General features: G+C 38.4%; 1 protein-coding gene and 1 long non-coding RNA gene across 2 annotated transcripts in view; one reads left to right on the forward strand and one right to left on the reverse strand.

Moving 5' to 3' along the window:
- LOC136991762 (uncharacterized) overlaps positions 1-7044 on the forward strand; it is an 85149-nt gene extending 78105 nt beyond the window's left edge. Inside the window, exon 3 of the long non-coding RNA XR_010883958.1 lies at positions 6969-7044. This is a non-coding gene — a long non-coding RNA (uncharacterized lncRNA). The remainder of the gene's footprint in view (positions 1-6968) is intronic.
- The window catches only part of BEGAIN (brain enriched guanylate kinase associated), a 151399-nt gene that overhangs the window by 64130 nt on the left and 70305 nt on the right, over positions 1-16964 (reverse strand). The window contains exon 3 of the mRNA XM_067294973.1: positions 11598-11687. Coding sequence (XP_067151074.1) covers positions 11598-11687 — 90 coding nt within the window. The remainder of the gene's footprint in view (positions 1-11597; positions 11688-16964) is intronic.

A 16964-nucleotide genomic window follows, 5' to 3' on the forward strand; every position in this document is an offset into this window, starting at 1 on the left:
AGACTTGCGCTAGGGTCCTGGTTCAGCAAAATGTTAAAGAATAAACTTAACTTCAAGCTCAGCCTTTTGTCTCCTTGCAGTTCACCGTGAAATGTTTGTATTCTTGAATTCTTTGCTTTCAGCCTGGGATTATTAATCTCATTAAAATCAAGCACATTGTAATGAACTTTACTGAAAGAGTATGTATAGATGCCTTCTTTCATATAATGCTTTGGTTAGTAAATCATAGCTGCAACTTTGTTAAAAAAAAACAAAAACAGGGTGGATAAGGCATAATTTAGGCAACTTCAAAGCTCAAAGTTCTTCTCATTCAGCAAAACATAATTCTGAAAAGGCTGGCTGTCCATACTGTGAGAGAGCATTATTTCTGCTCACTGCTGCCCAAGCTAGAAAGACAGGATGGCAGCCTGAAATGTTCATTTTTAGAACATGAAAAAAAACTTCCCAAACCTAGCAGAACTCCTGCTCAATGTGTGCATTGATTCATCTTGTAGATCTGAAACTGGCTGGCTGTTCTTAAGAGGAATTATTGATTTTAACTGCAATGGGTGGCAAGTATATAACAATAAATCATTACTAAAATACAAGTTACTAGACAGAAAGCTAAAAATTTTAGAAACAAAGAAATCATGTTCTGACAAAAATATGCTGAACGGCAGGAAATTTATAGCCATTTTCTGAAAAAAAAAACCCAGTTGGGAAAAGCACTTAAGCATCTGCTTATATTGTTTCTGAGTCAAGAAATTTCTGAAAAGATACTTAACTTTAAGCAGTGACAGAGTGAAACTCATGCTTATGATAGCCCATCTATTGGCACAAATAGAACAATTTTCCTGACCTGGGACTGAAACCACAGAATGGGTGCCAATGGGTATAACACTGGTGAGATTCCCAGGGTTATCTACAGTGTAGATTTGTGCATGAATTGAGCTTTGTCTAGTTATATTACTGGTTTGAAGTAAAGCCTATTGTTTTCTCCTGCTTCCAGTTATATATGAACAAACACCTGAGAAACAAAGGCAAGACAAGTGAGAGAAACAGTAGACAGAGGAAAAACATACAATGAGTCAGCTTTAGTACCTCTAACATGAGGGTCAGAGGCCCAAATTTTGTTTTATACAAATCTAAGGTATTTCATAAACTTTTTCTTGAGTTTTTCATGAAATAGATGTTCTTTCTCTGAAAAACTTCCCCCTCACTGCTAGCTTCCAGTATTATCACATAATGCAATGCCTGAATTCTCTCTCCTTATGCTTTATTGCATACTTTTTTTGTTCTAGAAGTCTGGGCTTTTCATAATGAATGTTTCAATTTTTGATATGTACCACTGTAAATTTGGTAATGGTAATTTAAACAGGGTTGCAAAGAAGAGAAAAAATACAATGTCAAAATATAGACTCATGAAGTTAACCATTTTGCATTTTCCTTTTCTCCAAAACTATAAGTTCCGTGAACTAGCTGCATTTTGTTTCTGCTTGTCACATACAAATTTTTTTAATGCTTGTAAATCAGTGTATTTTAACTCATAATTTATCTTTCATGGCTAGTTGTCCCTCATGGTTCTTTATTATATATATTCATTATAGAGTTAAAAACCAAGAAAATAATTCCATGGAAAAAGTACAACTGGGAGAAAAGATAGGATATAATTGCAAATAGAAAATAGTCTGTGGAAATCTGGTAGTGCTATGTCTTAGAAAAGGCAAATCTTATATTGCATAGACTTCCTGGAACTCAGACAGCTGGAGCGAGTGAGGAATTACAGGATAGGTTCCAAAATCCTGTAGAGAAGGACCTTTTGCATGAGTGGTTCTCTATTTCTTTTAATGATCTCTAAACCCCTGCTCCTGTGACAACCTGTGGTTTGCAAGTCATTATCCATTTTGTTTTATTAAAGTATTTCTCTAAAAATGAGGACAGTAAGTACAATTTTAAATATTTAGACTGGTGAAAGAAAATCTCTCAAGGGAGGTCACTTTAAAGGTTGTTAAAAATGTGTCTTCAGACTTTCCAAAGTATTATTTTCATCCATCATAAAAAAACTCCAAACTATAAAATGGATATGAAAACATACATTGGCATGAAAATTTGTGTCCATAAACATTGTAACACTTCCAGTAATAGCCAGGTTTGAATTTGGAATTGCTCCCTGACAGGGATTTTGAAGCCCTGTTCCCTTTGGCAATGCCCTTGCAAAGAGACACCAAGCCACACTATTGAATCTGGTTGTAGGAGCTGATCTTCAGCAACAATTTAGAGGCCGTTTAGGGAAGGTATTATCAATTGAGAGTTAGCACTACTCAGGTTCTACATTTAATGAAAAGTGGTCTATTTTAGAGGAAAAAGATGAGAAGGCTGTACAAGCCAGGACAGAAAACTGAGAAAATAAAGTATTACCAAATATTCCTGGTATTTTCCCGGTGTTAGCAATTTACCATCCTAGCTTGTACAAGTCTTGAAAAGAGAGAGATGTTTGCGTTCCTGGCTTCACCCCTCTCTCTCCAGTAGACCTCTGTCCACCAAGGATGGTGAGCAGTCAAAACACTTTTTTTTCTAGATGTTCTCCCCCAGCTGTACTTTAAGCTAAGTGTCAGTGCTGCTCACATAGCCTCAGCCATAGGGTCAGGTGCATCAACTGATGAACACAGTGAAGATGGACAATGTGTGCCTATCTCAACCTGCAACAGTCAGTTGGTATTCCTCTATAGAGCTGGCTGGAAAAGCTCCAGGTGAACATATTTCCACCAGAGCATTTCAGTCAAAGCTGAAATGCCATGTGGTGACAGCTCTATTCTTAGGAAGGTATGCTGGAAAATGAGCAGGTTTTCACTTTACCTGTCTGATCTCCTGCCAGCTCATCTGCCTGGCAGATGGCCTGAAGATGGAGGAAAGCTGTCTTGCAAAGCAGGGGCTGTTCAGCTGCCTGGACGCTGGAGGCTTTCTAGGGCTTGTAACCCTGGGACAGTCCACAGAGAGGAAGAGCTGTTACTTCCTGAGAGTCAACATCTATGGGGCAGCCACACATATGGAGTACCCTGGAAATCCCACACCTACACCTGAGTGGTCAAAGTGCTTTGGCAGCACTTTCACATCTGTCTGACACCCCAGAGCTTTCCTTTGCAGATGATTTCGCACTGTTGTTTCGGACTGGAGCAATGGCATTTTTTGAGATAATGAAATTCTCCTTGAATGGACTGATCACTTTCCTTCACATAGCTCTAGGACTAAGCAAAACAAAATATGATTAACAGTGTAAGGAAAGAAATGAGCAGTGAAGGGAATGCAAAATGAGGATATAGGAGTGATCTATGTCAAACGTACTAACAACCCTTATTGAATGTTCATTTCTTGCTGGTGAAACAGAAGTTTTAATGTAGCTGTGAAATCCTATATCCAAGTGATTGTGTTTTGTGGATAAATATCCTGCCTTGAGAGAAGGAATGTGTAAGTAGGAACTAACCTGGACTGGTGTTTGGGGCTCTGAATCTTGTTCCTGGCTTTGCCAAAAATGTCTTGTGTTATTCTGGACAAGTGAGTTAGGGTGAGACTGATCTGACCACACGCAAACGTCAATCCCAGCTGGTCAGTTGTAGTTCTTATTTCTAGTCTGTAGTGACAAACAAGCACTATCAGGATGAGATTAATCTGACCTATTTTAGAAGCCTACTTTTAGATGAGGTGATGCAAATCTGGAAGTACCCGTTTCTTTCCATTAATTACAAAGAGAATTTAGTCAAGGAGCTCAGACATAGATGACTACGTCTCGTCAGATAACTCCCCCTCTTCCTGACTCAATATGCCGTATATAAGATGAGGTAATAGTATTCCCTTTCTTGTCTGCTTAGACTGTGTGGAGGCCTGCAAAATAGAGCCACTAAATGCTTTAAAAGTATTTATCAGATCTGCTTAGCACCTGTGATGTGTCATATCCTAAAAAGGGCGTCATAGGATCAGGAATATGGGAGGACTGATGGAAATTTGAAAAATAGATTCTGGAAAATAATAAAAAAAAGCTTCATTTTTTTTTTCTTCCGGTGGGTTTTCATCTAGAGAACAGTCAGAAAAGGTCAGCTCTGCATAGGCACTTGCAGATGAAAAAGCTTGTGAAGAAATCTGTAGAGCAGGAGAGATGGGGACTCTGAAAAGGGCCACAGGACTGCTTATGACCCTGGCCTTGACATGAGGATTTAGACTGCTAATGAAAAGCAGAAGCAGTGGCGCGACGTGGGAGGTGGGGACTGAGAGAGCCTGGAGCCAGGTTTGTGCACTTGCTCCTGGGAAGGAGAGCGAAAGGGAAGCCTGACAGCGTGAGGCTTCTGTGAGCCTCAGGGAACAGGCGGCTTGTGCGGCTCGGGGACAGTAAACACCTACGTCCCTACTTTAGTTTTTGAGCGTTGGATTGAGTCTAGCAGTAAAGAGACGATGGCAGTCAGCTGGGCGGGAGAGGAGGGGCTGGGACACTGTCTTCCCCACCTGTAATGCACCCCAGGAGCAATAGCTTGGAGAGGAGAGCTGTGTCATTGAAGTCGTGCCTCCAGCAATGCTTTTGAGATTTGTAGTTGCTGAGAAATGAAGCGCAAGCATTTTACAAGCATTTTCTAGATTAATGAAAAGATCTTTAATGAAACAGCAATTGGATTTCTGTGTTAATCAAGCTTTTATTACGTGTTACATGTTCAGGGTCACAATTTTGAAAGGGTAATGCTAAAACTGTCTTCCTTGTCTGTAGTTTTTGTGGCTAACATGGCGCTTGCTCCAGCTGATTAAAGCAATGGGTGCAAACTACCCCATTTAGATCCAGGTATGTTGCCATACTGAGAATTCAACTGCGGACTTGAAATTCATTTCATTAGGAAAACAGAAGAAATTCCTGATGCTCAGACCTAGACCAGTACACATATCCCAGTGCTCCTGGTACTCTTTATTCAGCTGTTGTATTTGGGTCCAAAAAATGCCCAGGCAAGTGTATATCCAAGTTCTAAAATAGAGATTTTCCCATAAATTCAGACTCATACACACTTCATTCAGCTCACCTTTTTTTGGAGATTTTCACCAAGGTCTGTTTTTTTTTTTCACTACAGCACATCCACTAAATTTCTCCATTACTTTGAAAGAAGTTTGTTACTTCAGAGTATGAAACTTCAGAGTATGAAACTTCAGAGAATGAACAGTTTGCCTGTCAGATTGCATGCATATCTTTCCTTGGTACATTATATATAGCTTTTGGAGTTTATTTGCAAGTATTAAACCATTTGAATTTTCTTTCCAGTACTCATTTTCAAAATAAACAACCTTAAATTGGGTTTGGGTTGGGAGAGGGAAGGCCAGTACATATGTTTCAGAACAATGTGTGGGTGATCCAAATCTGGAGCTCAGATAGTTTCCAGATGACTGATGGACACATAAAACAAGTAAAAGAGTCCTTTACTTAGGTTTCAGGCATTCTGGCAGAATTTAGACCAGAGAAGACAGATGATTTTCCAGAAACGTGAAAGAATAATTTGGAAGGGAGGTGGGGAGAAAAAAGGAGTTCCTTAGTGACTGAAGTTCTAAATGCTGTGAGACAGATCCTAAGCATAAGAGTCCATTTATGACACTTGGAGAGCTGATGCAGTTACCTTGAAACATAAATATTGCTGGAATTTGAAAGGCAGCTCTTTTTTACTTAGGATGTGAGTACCTGGCTGTTGCATATTTCAGTCAATCAAAAATTCAGACCAAGGAAGAGATATTATATGGTAAATGTGTCTAAACTTTGCTGGACTTCTTATTCATAAAAGGTAGAAAAGAGGCACCTCTTAATTAAAAATAAAACTGCACTACATTTTGTCTATATTGACCTAACAGTCCTTGGTTGCAGCAGGGATGGCTTCTATAACAAGTATATGGAGCTCACAGACCCACCTATCCAACAACAGCATTCAATATTAACTGTAATATGAGGAGATTAAGATATGAAAATTCAGTTACATATTGACATGCAAAAAAACCCTTAGAGGACCAGCTGTCAACACTGAGTTGTTTTAAGTGAATGACACTGTTGTCAGTGGAACAGGGTTAAGTTTTTTGGAATATATTCATAATAAAGACGTAAAAATTGTCTTTATTTAAAGTTACTAACCGTAACCTAAGGTTCTGAATGGATTGAATAGAAACAGCATGAATAAAATTACAACTTTCAGAAATAGACACTGAAGGTGTTTTGATTATTTTAAATGAAGTTTCTTCTCCAGGCAATTGTGATTCCCCCAGTGTGCCGAAAACTGTAAAGGGCAAATGAAAATGAACAGTGAGAATCCAGACCTCCATCTGGGGAGTATTTTATTCTGCAGAGCACCAGGGAATCCAGGCTGCAGAACAGTTCATGAAGAGGAAAGAACTTAGAATTATAAATCAGGACATGCACTGCGTATCACATGCAGCTGCGCTGGCTAGCCCAGTGCTACACTTGGTACACGGCTGCACAGAGATTGAGGAGCTGAGTCAGATCTATGAGGACTGATTTAACATTTCTGTTGACTTGATTTGGATCTGGAGTCTTCAAAATGCATTTCCATTTCCTATTAGCAAGATCACCAGTTTTGTTTCTGAGACACTTTTGAGGTTAAATACCTGAGTGAAGCCAGGATGGCTGTATGTGGGAAATGAAGAAAAGAAAGAGAAGTCTCACAGAGAAAACCTGTGAGACTTGTGCCTAAATTCAAAGGTGACTCAAGTAGTGTGAAACAGTGGAAATAGCAGAAAATGTTATAATCTCCACCTTCTTCCAGTCTGTCTCCTAGTGCTTCTATTAGACTCTCCCTAAAGTCTGTGAGGACTGACTGACTTCAGCTCACTCTGGTAGACTCTTCTTAGAGTCAGTGACTTAAATACATACCATTAACTACATACTTTTAGGTTTGGTAAGTAATTCTAAGTGAGTTTGAATAAAGACTGTCCCCACTCCATTTTTTTTTTCTGTGTTGCAGGAAAATGAAGGGGTGAATAGGTGGGAAAAAAGATGCAAGAGAAGAAAAAAACCATGCAATTCAAGCAGGAATACATGTTTCCTGACTTATTCTCAAGAGATAGGAAGAGTAAGTTTATATTCTCATGGTAACGGAGAACACTGCTTATGTTCATGCCCTAATCCACATTGTTGACTGGTGCTCTGGAGCACCTGTGAAATGAGTCAGCTGGTGAAGCTGGGAGAGAAGGAAGTTAACTTCTGGTGTGGCAAACTTCAGCCAGCATTTGTCCAAGGCAGTAGTGACATAGCCATACTGATCATTCCCAGGATGCCACCAACAGCCTTCCAAAAAGGGATTGGATCTTCACACTGTTTGCTTCCCCAGACTCTGCTCTTGACATGACTCTGGAAACAGGCTCATCTCTGTAAGTGCCCATATTTTCCGGCATTCAGAGGCTGATAGGTTTGCATAAAGCATTTGGCTAGAAAAAATGGTGAGTTACATATTTGCAGGGTACAAAAGGATAAGAAAAGCAGGAGAAAGGGCTGACTGTAACAAATACTTTATCTTGCTATAACAAAGGCTATTGGGGGGGCTGTCTCACACAGAAAATGATTTGAAGCTGTTGAACAGACATTGCCTGATTTTTAATGTTTGGCAGAGTCCTAGCAGTCTGCACTGCATCTCACTAGGGAATCCAGACTGCTAAGCAGTGATGAGAAAGAAGAAGGGAAAAAAAGTGAGGTATTGAGGAATGGAGGTAGCAAAGTTAGAGGTAGACTTCAATTTATGACTTGGAAGCCAAAGAGAACTCTCCAGGCAATTCAGCAAGCATTCTTCGGTTGCACCAGCTCTCCTTACAGCTTCTAGTGGCCAGCTTCTAGATTGCTTTGGTTTGTAGTCATGGATAAGCACTCCCTCTGGAAATTACTGAAGACAGCCTGCCACATCAGCTCACAAGCCTATAAAGTTCTATTTTAATTGTGTTATTAAACTTTTCTTGCGTTTGCTTTTGTCTGTTTATTTTTCTGATTCATCTGAATCAAGCTGTGCTGAAACAGGAATGTGGTTTGTTCTGGATTGTGCTGTTTATTTAACACATAAAGAGAATGGGTGAAACCCACTGCCCAGAAGCAAACTGAAAAATATCTTACCATTTCTTTTAGAGGACTGAAGTTGAAAGAGAGGGAGGAAGTGTAGTATAGAAATGTGCTTTAGTACCAGGAAAGAATTTGGACCCTATCTCATTTTGTATAAAGTATCTAGACATAAGATGACGGACAGAGGTTATCATCTCTGTTCTCACCTTAGCTATTTCCTTCCTTTCCCAATCCTTTTCTCTTTCCTTTGACTTAGAATTCATCTGTGACTGGCTCAAGGGACTCATTTTGGTTCTGGAGGGAGGAAGAACTGCAGATGCCACTGCTTTTTTTTCCTTTATAAACAATGTATATTGCCTGCACTGAAGGAATTACTGAATTATTGTTTTAATTATTTCTGGTCATAGTTGTATTCTGATCCTCTTTTGTGATAGAAGTCATACAAAGACCTTGTGTTATATCCGTAACTTGAATACGTAGGTGCCTGTCTTTAAAAAAAAGTCAGTGCTTGCCAAACATTATTACTAAATAGTATAGGAAATAATGTTGCTGTTGCTTCGAATGAGACATAGCACTGACCTCTCAGATATTTCTAGTAGCTATTGGTGCAATTCTATTGCAGTCTCTGTTTTATATCACTTAGTTCACCCATCACACATGGCTGTGTGACAATACTAAAGCAAGATGCCACAGAAGTGAACCCTACAGACTTTTAGGAAGGTTTTTAGCCAGTAGAATAGGTCACTGATTTGTAGATACAAACAACAAAGCTGATTAAATAATATACCTTAACCTTGACGCACCCAAATTCTCAGCAGTGCACATGTAATTTAGATTCTGAGGGAAACTATTACTACACACAAATTCATGTATGATGTGTTGAATGGGACCAATGAGAACCACCAGCTTTTATCTGAATGAACTTATTTTGCCTGAATATTTCAAGGTATTTTTAGTTTTCCTACAGTAATAAATGATCCTCAGCTCTTTGATCAACTTGATATTACAGGGAAAAAAAGAAGAAAAAAAGAGAAAGAAATTGCCATCTGTCATATTTGGCTGATTATTTTGAGCCTTACATTGTTTTATACATTCTATCACACTATTTTAGGACTTGTTAACTCAGAAGTTTCCTATTCTGCAACAGTCTAAATGAGTTCACCTATAGCAAGTTCACCACTGCTCAGCATGTTGTGCCATCATTTCATACAACCTTCCTCCTAACCTAATGTCATGATTTACTAGTCCAGTCAAATCTGTTTTATCTTGCTCACTCAGCTGAACTGGCTTTCCTGTATAAGATTCTGCTTTGTTGTCTTTGGGGATGTAGAGTGAAGGACAAGGAACAGGATTCTCTTCCCTCAAACTCCCTCTACTAGTCCAGCACCTTGATGTTAGCTCTCCTGTAGCTTTTGGAATGAACCAGTAAATAAGGGAGCTCTCTGCAGACGCGCAGCAGTCAAATCAGGCAGCAGACAGGTGTCTGCAGAGGTGCTTGTGCCAATGTGAAAAGCAGTATGTGCTGTGCTTCCTCAAAGGGTACCCAAGAGCCCCCTCCTTGCATCTAGCCTTGGGATGTAGCACCCTGAAGAACCATGCAGAGTGATGAAGCAGCTTCATTTTCTACAGGCTTTCCTCTTGTGCCTTGAGTTATGAATTACCTAAACAGAGCCTACAATCCTCTAATTGGACCACTTTAACATTCTTGGTTAATTGAGACTTGTTTTTTTAACTGAGCTTTTTGTTGTTTTCTGGTTAGTTTTTTTAAGATTAAGGTGCACCAGGCTGAATAAAATAGAATCTACCCTCATTTTGTAAGTGCTGACAGTTGTCATACTCACTGTCTTTCACTTTCAAAAACAACCGTTCTTGCTTCCTTCAGCAAGCCGATGTTTTCAAATATAATTGAAAAACAAGTCTCCAGATATATTTTTTAAAATTTAGGTATGTTGAACCACTGTGGATAAGATTTGGATCAATAAACAAGAAGGAAAAAAGTAAGCATAGAGGAAACACTAAAATATATTTTAAAAAATTAGATCCTTCTGAGCTTTTTAAAAAGTAGGGGAAAAAATGAGAATCATCTTTCAATCTCAGTCCATTTATTCTCTGAAATGGCTAAATCCCCTGACCTAAAATCCTGGGTTTGTGCACTTTAAGTTTTGGAGTACTTGGAGATAAGCTGTGGTATCTTCCTCTATAAGAATAAGCTCATTTTTGTTTGAAAATTAGGACTATAAATGGACAGCGATGGTAAGAAAAAAGATTTCTTTTTTTAAAGAACCATACAGAAAGGCTACTAAATGTCATCTCAAGACTCAGAACTTCCTCACAGGCATCCTTTTAAAACACCACATATGATCAAACTCAGCGATTACACTATGGCTGTGCAAATTTGTTCTGATTTTAAAAGACTTCCAAATATTCAATCAAATTGAAATCAGGGTCAAACATTCTACATTTTGAAAAAAAAAAGTTGTACAAGTGCTGTTTATATTTGGGTTTACTGGTCACCTCCTGGCTTTAACAAGGACAAGCAGCAGAACAAAGCTATTCTTATATCTGCCTCATCTAAAACCAGGTAAAAATAGAATGCACGTGCAGAGCCACAGGGACTGCAAAACAGGAATTTAAATCACTTCTCCAAGATTGTTGTGTTTTTACTCTGTAGAGAGTAAATGTCATGCCAAGAAATACTGAAAGAATTTTATTTATGTCTTTCCAATAGTAGCAACGTTCTTAAGGTGAAAATTCACAAATGTTATTTACAGAAAATCAAACGACTGAAAGAAGGCACTCTAAAGCTTATTCTGTCATTATTTTTATCTAATTAATTTCCTACTTGGAAATATATTACAATATTTCATATTTGAGTGAAAACTATAGGATTAGTGAATGATATTTCTTCCACCTACCTGCAGCTCGTAATAATGTCAAGCAACAAAGAACAAAGGATAAATTCAATGGAAAAGGAGAAGAAAATCTAAGCAAAATATGGAAAAATGAGTCATTAGTTAAACTTATACTATGTGCTGCATAGGAATGTGAACTAGAATCAGTCATAACTCCTCCATCCTTTCACCATCTCTGTATCTGTAACAGTGACAAAACCTTACTTCAGAAGACTGAAGATTAATGTAAACCTAATAAAGGAAAGAGTCTGAAGAATATATAAATACTGGCAATTAAGAAAGGTAGGTAAACTGCCCAAATAACTCTGGTATCAGCAATGGAATTCAAGCATCTGAACTGTAAGAACTACTCCACCAGAAAAAAACTTTAACTGATAGTAGGAAGCTGTGGATTCTGCAGCTTCTTAAACAACTTTCAGCTGTTATACATGCTAATAATAATTATTACAGGCTTGGCTGAAGCAAGCATCTAGGGTACTATAATAAACAGATCTGCTGTCATTCCCCTAGTTCAGAAATGTAGCGCAACTGAATGATGAGAGACTGCAGACTGACGTGAAGAAATGAAACATTTTTACAGACATCAGAAAGTTAGAAAGAATGCATAACTTCACAAAACATCACTTATTAGTTACCTGTCCCAGAGAGTAGGTGAAGATTTTGCGAGCCTGCCCTGGAGAATTCTAGGTTGCCATAGGCAGGTTGGCACCCAGGAATTTCGTACCCTGCAGCATGAATAGAGGACAAACCATGGCTAGGTATGGCTCATAAGACATCCAACTGGTAACCTAGCTAGATTTGTTGCATATTAGTAGCCTATGGCATAATTTGGTACTTATAATTATTAAAATACAGAATATCTTACTTTAATGCAGTATTAAATCTACAAAACAAGGTGGTGTTCCAGCGCACGCATTTAGTGATTTTCTTGCATGACATCTGTCATAGGTCAGAATTGGTGTTTAGGATTGATCATATCATGGCAGTAAATGGGTGCTACTCCACTGATTTTACTGGAGAAGCATTTGCTTTAAAGATTTGCAAATCAGGCTCTTATATTTTTGCACTGTAAAAGCATCAGATCAAACGAATTTATACTTCATCAGAAGAGGGCCAGCAAAATTCCTTCTGAGCACCATAGCGAGAACATATTTAATAGTTTTAATTAAATCTGGGCTGAGGTTCAAGTTCCACATACCAGGTTCCATGCACATCTACCAGCAGCAGAACAATAGCTGCAAAATATTTGTTGGAAATGAAAAGCACAAAGAGAAGCAATCTGAACAAGCAATATAAGCCATGAATAACACACAGCAAAAGCAGATCCAGAGCCCAAGAGAAAGGCCAACAAGACAGGCAAATTAGCAATGAGAACTGTTGCCCAACATTCATATCAAGCAACACCAATAAGGTTCAAAACACTCTCTTCAGTCCTTATTCAAGCAAATTTTCACTCAAGTCAAAGGTAGTTTTTCCTGAGTAAAATCTGAGTAAGGATTACAGGATTTACCACAGAGAATAACCCATACAATGCTGTTGCATTCATCTGCAATATCTGAAATGCAACATAATATGCCCTGAAGGATAAACACAATAAAAGATCAGGTTTTTCCTCACTCAAATACATTCATATTTATTAACCAAAATTTTTGCATAAGCTTTCATATGGTCAGTGATTGTTTTACATGCAGAAAATCCTACTTTCCAGTATTCACCATTGATTACTGGTGGGTACTGCAAAGTAGTGACCTTCAGGATGTTTATGTGAACATGTCTTTGCATACAGCAACCCGTTTCAGGAGCAACTGTTGTACTACAGAGCAGCAGAGAATCTCAACATTTACAGAAAAGGAAAACACTGCTGATTCTCCTGGCACTGCCATAAGTTAGCCCTGGGAACAGCTTCATGTCAAGAATTACAGACAGCAAGATGATGCTCTTTAAGGTACTCCGAGGAAAAGCATTATGTGAATTCTATCATGTTACTCTAGTTGCACCACTGCGCTATTCACTGAACAATGAAGGACCCTTTCAAGTATCTTTTAACTTCTTCCATGGCAGAGTTGGATTAAGTGTGTGAAGACACTCAGGGAAGAAATTAAAATAAGACATGGCCTGAGGTTTAGGTCTTCTCATCACATTAATTTACAGCAATATTAGCTTTAAAATCAAAGTAGATGTGAGGACAAATCTCTGAAATCTGTAGTACCTCAGTACTGTTGGTTCTTTAGTGAGCTGTCAGTACTATTTTGGATTATGTATCTCTCATAGCTTTCCTGATGTTGTCAAACAAACTGTAAGTGTCATAATCAATAGGTGTCTATTTATTTAATATATACCAATGCTGTGGTACTTCACTCTGTACTTTCATTCTCAACTATTGGTGACAGTACAATAGTCAAGTACAACAGTAAGAATACAGATTTGAAAATGGTCTCAGTCTGACCTTCCATTTTGTATCTACCTGTTTTTTAGGTACAAAATTGGAAACTGCTCCCAAAGATAAGCTCTTTGAAATCTTAATTTTGAACAAAATCAGAGAATTCAGCCAAATGTTTCTCCAAAACCAATGGAGATTGTTCAAACCAGTGCATTTTGCATAGTTCTCTCCGGTTCAGAGATAAGCCCTCTCTAGTAGCTTTCTAATGAAATATCAACACTCAAAAACTTTGAAATGGACGAAATTAAAACATTGCCTGGCTTCTCATGCCCACAAATTTAATTAAAATACGGTTCTTGGAGCAAAGAAATCATTTGAGCACAGAGAAATCTCTGCTGCCTTCAGATCCCTTACCAAGTCTCTTCCATGCGGGTTAATCTAGCCTATCCATACCTCCTACTGGTATATAGCAAATAGCTTTGTTATAGATAACCTTGCCAAAAAGTTTTAAGGCTGTGAGATGTTCTGATAGGGGAAAGGTGTGAATTTTACTTTAGTTGTTTGCTCAGTGTTTTTCCTGACATCCTTTTGGTAGTAAGTCCTGTGTAATTGCTCTGTAAGTGAGCTAATACAGAGAAAACCTCTCTGCTCTAAACATTAGGGGTCTTGGTTTACAAAAGTTCTCCAAGGGGATTTAATAACATCCTCAGATAATCAGTGTCAGTTGTAGTCAGTCTAATCAAATTCTCATGTGCAAGGTTGAGAAATAATTAGTGACTCTAAGATTTATTTATTTGCCTGATATACAAATAAGAAAATTAGTCGGCTTTCACAATTTGCATGGGATATTGTTTTATCATTGGCAAATTAGAAATCATCAAAACATGCATGAGTTTTCCTCTAAGGCAATTGTAAATTTTAAGGGAAACAAAATGGAAAATGCTCTCTGTTTAGTCACTGTGTTGTTTCCTTTCTCAAAAAACAGTTGCAAGAAACTTGCAACTATTTAGAAATAATAATTCTATGTAAAAGTAATATTGTATAGTTACAATATACAAACAGTACAGTTTACTACAGGAAAAAATATCAGTCCCAACAAACTGATAATAACGTATTTCGGATTATCAGATTTTAAAATGGCTTTTTTATTACACTGTAGCATGATAAAGTAACTCATTTTCCTTTTCTTTCTACACAGCTTCTGTTATCTCTCACTGATGTGATTGAGACAGACTCTGATGTCAAGTGAGGTTCGATCTTGGGTATACTGTTGTAATAGCTTGTGTTTCCTTGTTCCACTTGTCTTGTCCTAGAACATGCACTATGCTACTTCAAATATTGTCAGTGGCTCATCTGACAGTAATCACAAAAGATACCTATAGACCAATATCCAATTAAAAAAAATTAGATGTGTCTGTGAAATACAATCAACACTTTATTTCACTGTCTAGAGAAGAACAACAAGCAATTCATCAGTTTTGATGGCAGAAGATGATTGATTCACTATACCTGGCATAGACTTACAGGGACTGCTTTGTCTATTTAAGAAACAATGTCATGAAAAAAGTAAACACAAGGCACCGTGTACTCCCCATTCATATTTTATAGGTGAGTAAAATTCATAGCATCTGATATGTATAAATGTCCCTGGCTCACATGCTAGTCTTCAAAAATACTGCTCTTTTTATGCAAGAATATACACGATGATTTTACAAATGCCAATGAAAACTGGAATGCTTTCTCTGAAGCAATATATTTTTCTGATGTTAAAGAATTTCATGGTTGCGCCTTTCTCAGCTTGTGAATGGAGGGCTTAGTGAACAGACTTTAGCAGTCTCTAAGCAAAAGTCACCCAAAATCTTGCCCCCACTAAAGCAAGAAGGATTTTTTTGTAGAGCTGGAAGAATGTGTCCTGGTCTGCTTTTAGCTTAAAGCCAGTGCTCTTTAAAAAAGTGATCTGAAGTGAAGGGGATTTGAAAAGGCTGTGACTTTACAGGGAGACATTCTGTCAGTCTTAACCTGAGCTGTGCTATTATGATTTTTTTAACTTGCCCAATTTAGCACTATTTTGCCCCAGTATGAAGTTAAGGCAGAGCTGCTATTTTTGCTTCTATTAACAACATCCAGCTATTTTAAGGGTATGCCTTTATAAACACTAGTAAGCCCTGATGAAATGTTGGCAGAACAAGCTGGAAGAAATACAGGGACACCTTGGAACACACTGTCACGACTCTACCTCCACAGCATGTCCTTATAGATGAAGCACGTGGCTGTGATGCTGATTTAGCATCACAGACTTGCAAGATGCTGTCAGCTGTGCTCTCTACCTGCTTTCCTACCAGTCATGCCAAAGTAGGTAACTGGCTGTCATCTCCGTGGAACAAAGGCTGGAGCTGATAAAAATGTCAAACAATCCATTTCTGTGAGGAGGTGGCAGTTCTATTTCTGGAATTACCCAGAACTTTCTATGACCACAGCATTAAATAATGTAAAACTGCTGCAGGGACTGTAACAATATATCTTAATGAATATTTTAAATCTAATTTCCTAATTGAAAAACAGGGCCATATGGAACCATGCATATCCCCAGCTGGGGTAATCTGCAGGGACTGGACAAGTAGATCAACAGTGCAGACTGAGGCTAACACTGGAGTGTAAGGAGGCTGGGTATGTCTATCAGGCAGAAAAGAGGAGAAGATGATGACACTTTTTATACCTATTTTCTGACAGTATAGGAATAAAGAGATGTCACTCTGTGGGCTCAGTTTAAAATATTTTAAGAGAGGGTGGTTTCACTGGCAAAAGACCTGCTGGCTTGGGGACCTCTCAATGTCTTTCTGGCTCTCCTTATCTGGCACAAAAATCCATTCTTTTCCTCAGCTCATTTCCAGCCTTTTTTGCCCCACTTTTCTAACAAGCTCCTGCTATGACTTCTCTTCAACTCCAACTTTACCCGCCAACCCCATCTCCTCTGCCTGGTTACCACACTCCCTGTCTATCCCTTCCTGTGTTTTTGGCTCAACATCTCAGGCAATATGTTTCTGGTATGACCACTTGCTCCTCCTGCTGTCTCAGAATCAGCTGAAGAAATGCTGAAGGTGAAGGCCTGGCTCCATGTCCCCTCTTGGGAAGCCTGACACTGCAGCAGGCTTTGACTGTTGGGAAGAGTCATGGGGGAAAGCCTTGCTCAGTCTTGGAAACTCACGGCCTCAGCACACTTAGCTGAGACTGAACCTACTGGAGATTTAGTTGCCAAATTCTAATATGTCTCTGTTAACGAGGTGTGAACTTTTTGAGAAGCTTTTAATGTGTGTGTGACTTTGGATATACGTTTATAAAAATGTTATAGCACAAATTCTTGATACCCTGGAAGACTTCCTTGCAGTATTTTAAGTTCCTGCTCTAAAGCATGCAGGTCCAAGGGCTTCTTAATGAAAAAATCATGGATTACTTTTTGTCTATGAATAAAACAACAGTTTTCCCCTCTGTTATATTTTCAGAAATGTCAAAGCATTTCAACATAAAAATATGGCATGGAACATTCCAGCTGATATAGTTAAAATTTTGCAAAGTGCTAAGCAATCTGTTAATGAAAAATGCTGGGTGACCTCAGCGCTCATTA

Source organism: Apteryx mantelli, chromosome 4, assembly GCF_036417845.1.
Source record: "Apteryx mantelli isolate bAptMan1 chromosome 4, bAptMan1.hap1, whole genome shotgun sequence".
Taxonomy (NCBI): Eukaryota; Metazoa; Chordata; class Aves; order Apterygiformes; family Apterygidae; genus Apteryx; species Apteryx mantelli.